This window comes from Malaclemys terrapin, chromosome 12 (genome assembly GCF_027887155.1).
Source record: "Malaclemys terrapin pileata isolate rMalTer1 chromosome 12, rMalTer1.hap1, whole genome shotgun sequence".
NCBI classification, from domain to species: domain Eukaryota; kingdom Metazoa; phylum Chordata; order Testudines; family Emydidae; genus Malaclemys; species Malaclemys terrapin.
The window spans coordinates 47,965,149-47,967,335 of NC_071516.1; the positions used below are offsets into that span (position 1 = coordinate 47,965,149).

The following is a 2,187-nucleotide window of genomic DNA, read 5'->3' on the forward strand; positions in this document are numbered from 1 at the left end:
AAAATAAAGAGTGTAAAACAATGTGAAAAATTCAGAACATTTTATTTCAACATATTTGAAAAGAAATGTTTTCTATTTTTATTTTTAAATGCTATTTTATCTCGAAATTTAGCTAGGTATTAAACATATATCCTTTATATCCAAGCAAACTGAAGTTTGTATTTTTTTTTCATTTCAGCAAGAATGACTCAAATATTTCTATTTTGGGAACAAGCTACCAAGGAAATGTTGGATTCTCCAACTCCTGAAGTCTTCTGATCAAGACTGGATGCCGTTCTGGAAGACGCGCTTTCAACAGACAGGTGTTACGAGGTTCAAAGCAGAACTAATTGGGTGGAATAATAAAGCCTGTGTTACCAGGAGAGCAGAATTCACCTTACAGACCTGGCCTTACAATTTATGAAGATAGGGATGAATTTCTCTCTCCATGTCTATGTACTGCTCCTGACACACCAAGCCCATCAGGATGCCTGACATGAAGTCATTGACCAGCCAAGTTCACACCCATCCTGCAACTTTGCGGTTTGGCATTTTCACGAGAACCTCAAACTCTTAGAACCTGCTTTGCCACAGGCATCCTTCAGGGACTCTTTGATTTGTTCGTTGCGGAGAGTGTAGATGTAGGGGTTAAAGAGAGGGACCACCACACAGTACAGAAATGACACAACTTTGTCAAAGTCCTGCACACCCCGCTGTCCTGGTTGGAGGTACCTGAAGATGGAGCTACTGTACAATATCACAACAACCAGGAGGTGAGCGGAGCAGGTGGAAAAGGCTTTTTTCCTTCCTGTGGTGGCCGGGATGCGCATGATAGTGGAGATGATACAGCCATAGGAAATGATAGTGACTGTTAAAGTACCAAGTAAGATAACTGTTGCTGAAAAAAATATCATTACCTCAATGTGTCCCGTGTCCACGCAGGAGAGTTGGAGCAATGCGGCTGTATCGCAGTAGAAGTGGTTTATGACATTGGGGCCACAGAACGGTAACAGCACAACCATAAATATTGGGGGAACCATTATAAGAAAACTCATCACCCAGCAGCCCAGCACTAACTGGAAGCAGACCCTGCCATTCATGATGCTGCTGTAATGCAAGGGGCGGCAGATAGCCACGTAGCGGTCAAAGGACATGACAGCCCCATGACAAAACATAGAGGCGCCCAGGAAGAAGACCAACAATAACTGAAGGAAACAACCAGGGAGGGAAATAGATTTTCTCTCTGTCAGGAGGCTGTAGAGGAACCTGGGCATGATGACAGAGGTGAAGCAGATTTCTAAGAGAGCAAAGTTCCTGAGGAAGAAATACATGGGCAACTGGAGGCGATGGTCCACCAGGGAGAGGGTGACAATAATGATGTTTCCCATTACAGTCAACAGGAAGACATCTAATAGAACCGCAAACAGGATGATGTTGACGTGGTGGTTGTTGGACAGTCCCACAATGATGAATTCCACCACTGTGGTCTGGTTCGTCATTCTTGGTTCATCTGTAAAGACAAATTAAAAACATGTCAAAACCAGAGCTGCTTGGACAATAGGGACAGAACGCTTAGAGGACAAATCTGTAAATAAATAGAATGAATCTCTTCAATGGGAATTGGGTGCCTATGACGGGGCGACGACTCACCGGCGCGGCACCTCCTGCTGGTTGTCTAGGGAATTAGCTCTTCCCAGTCCGGAGCGCCCTCTGCAGGCTGGTGTCCTGCCTGCCACTGGCCCCGTGTCCCTCCAGGATCCCGGTGCCCCTCTATGTCAGGGTCCTTCCCCCAGCAGTAACCCGCAATTTGGGTCTCCCCACCCAGGGGATCCCCCAACCTCCTATCCCCACCTTGCCTCAGTGGCTACTGCCAGTCACCACTTAGCCCCCGCTCCCTGGGGCAGACGCAGTCTGTAAACCGCTCATCATCGGCAAGGGGGGTTGGACCAACTGCCTCTGCCTATTCCTGGGATGCCCCTCTGCAGCCCCAGTACCTTTCGTGGGCCCTTAACTCGGCCTACAGCCTGGGGCTTTGCTAGACTGCGGCTCCCCAGCTCCCTCTGCCCTTCCCCAGCACTGCTCCAGCCTAGGTACCCTGCTCAGCTCCCCAGCAGCCAGGTCCTTCTCTGCCAGGAAGCGAGAAAGGGAGTGTCTCCAGCTCCTGGCCCACTGCCCTCCTATAAGGGCCAGCTGGGCCTTAATTGAGCT

The 2,187-nt window shown here is 48.7% G+C and overlaps 1 protein-coding gene across 1 annotated transcript; it reads right to left on the bottom strand.

Annotated features, from left to right (window-relative positions):
- Positions 1–533: 533 nt before the first annotated feature.
- On the bottom strand, positions 534–1,478 carry LOC128847052 (olfactory receptor 49-like). Its single transcript, XM_054046381.1, has one exon. It carries the CDS (start codon positions 1,476–1,478, stop codon positions 534–536), a length of 945 nt encoding a protein of 314 aa, XP_053902356.1.
- Positions 1,479–2,187: the final 709 nt, after the last annotated feature.

Coding starts and splice junctions, on each gene's coding strand:
- LOC128847052 (XM_054046381.1), bottom strand. CDS start 1,478: ATGACGAACCAGACCACAGTGGTGGAATTCATCATTGTGGGACTGTCC.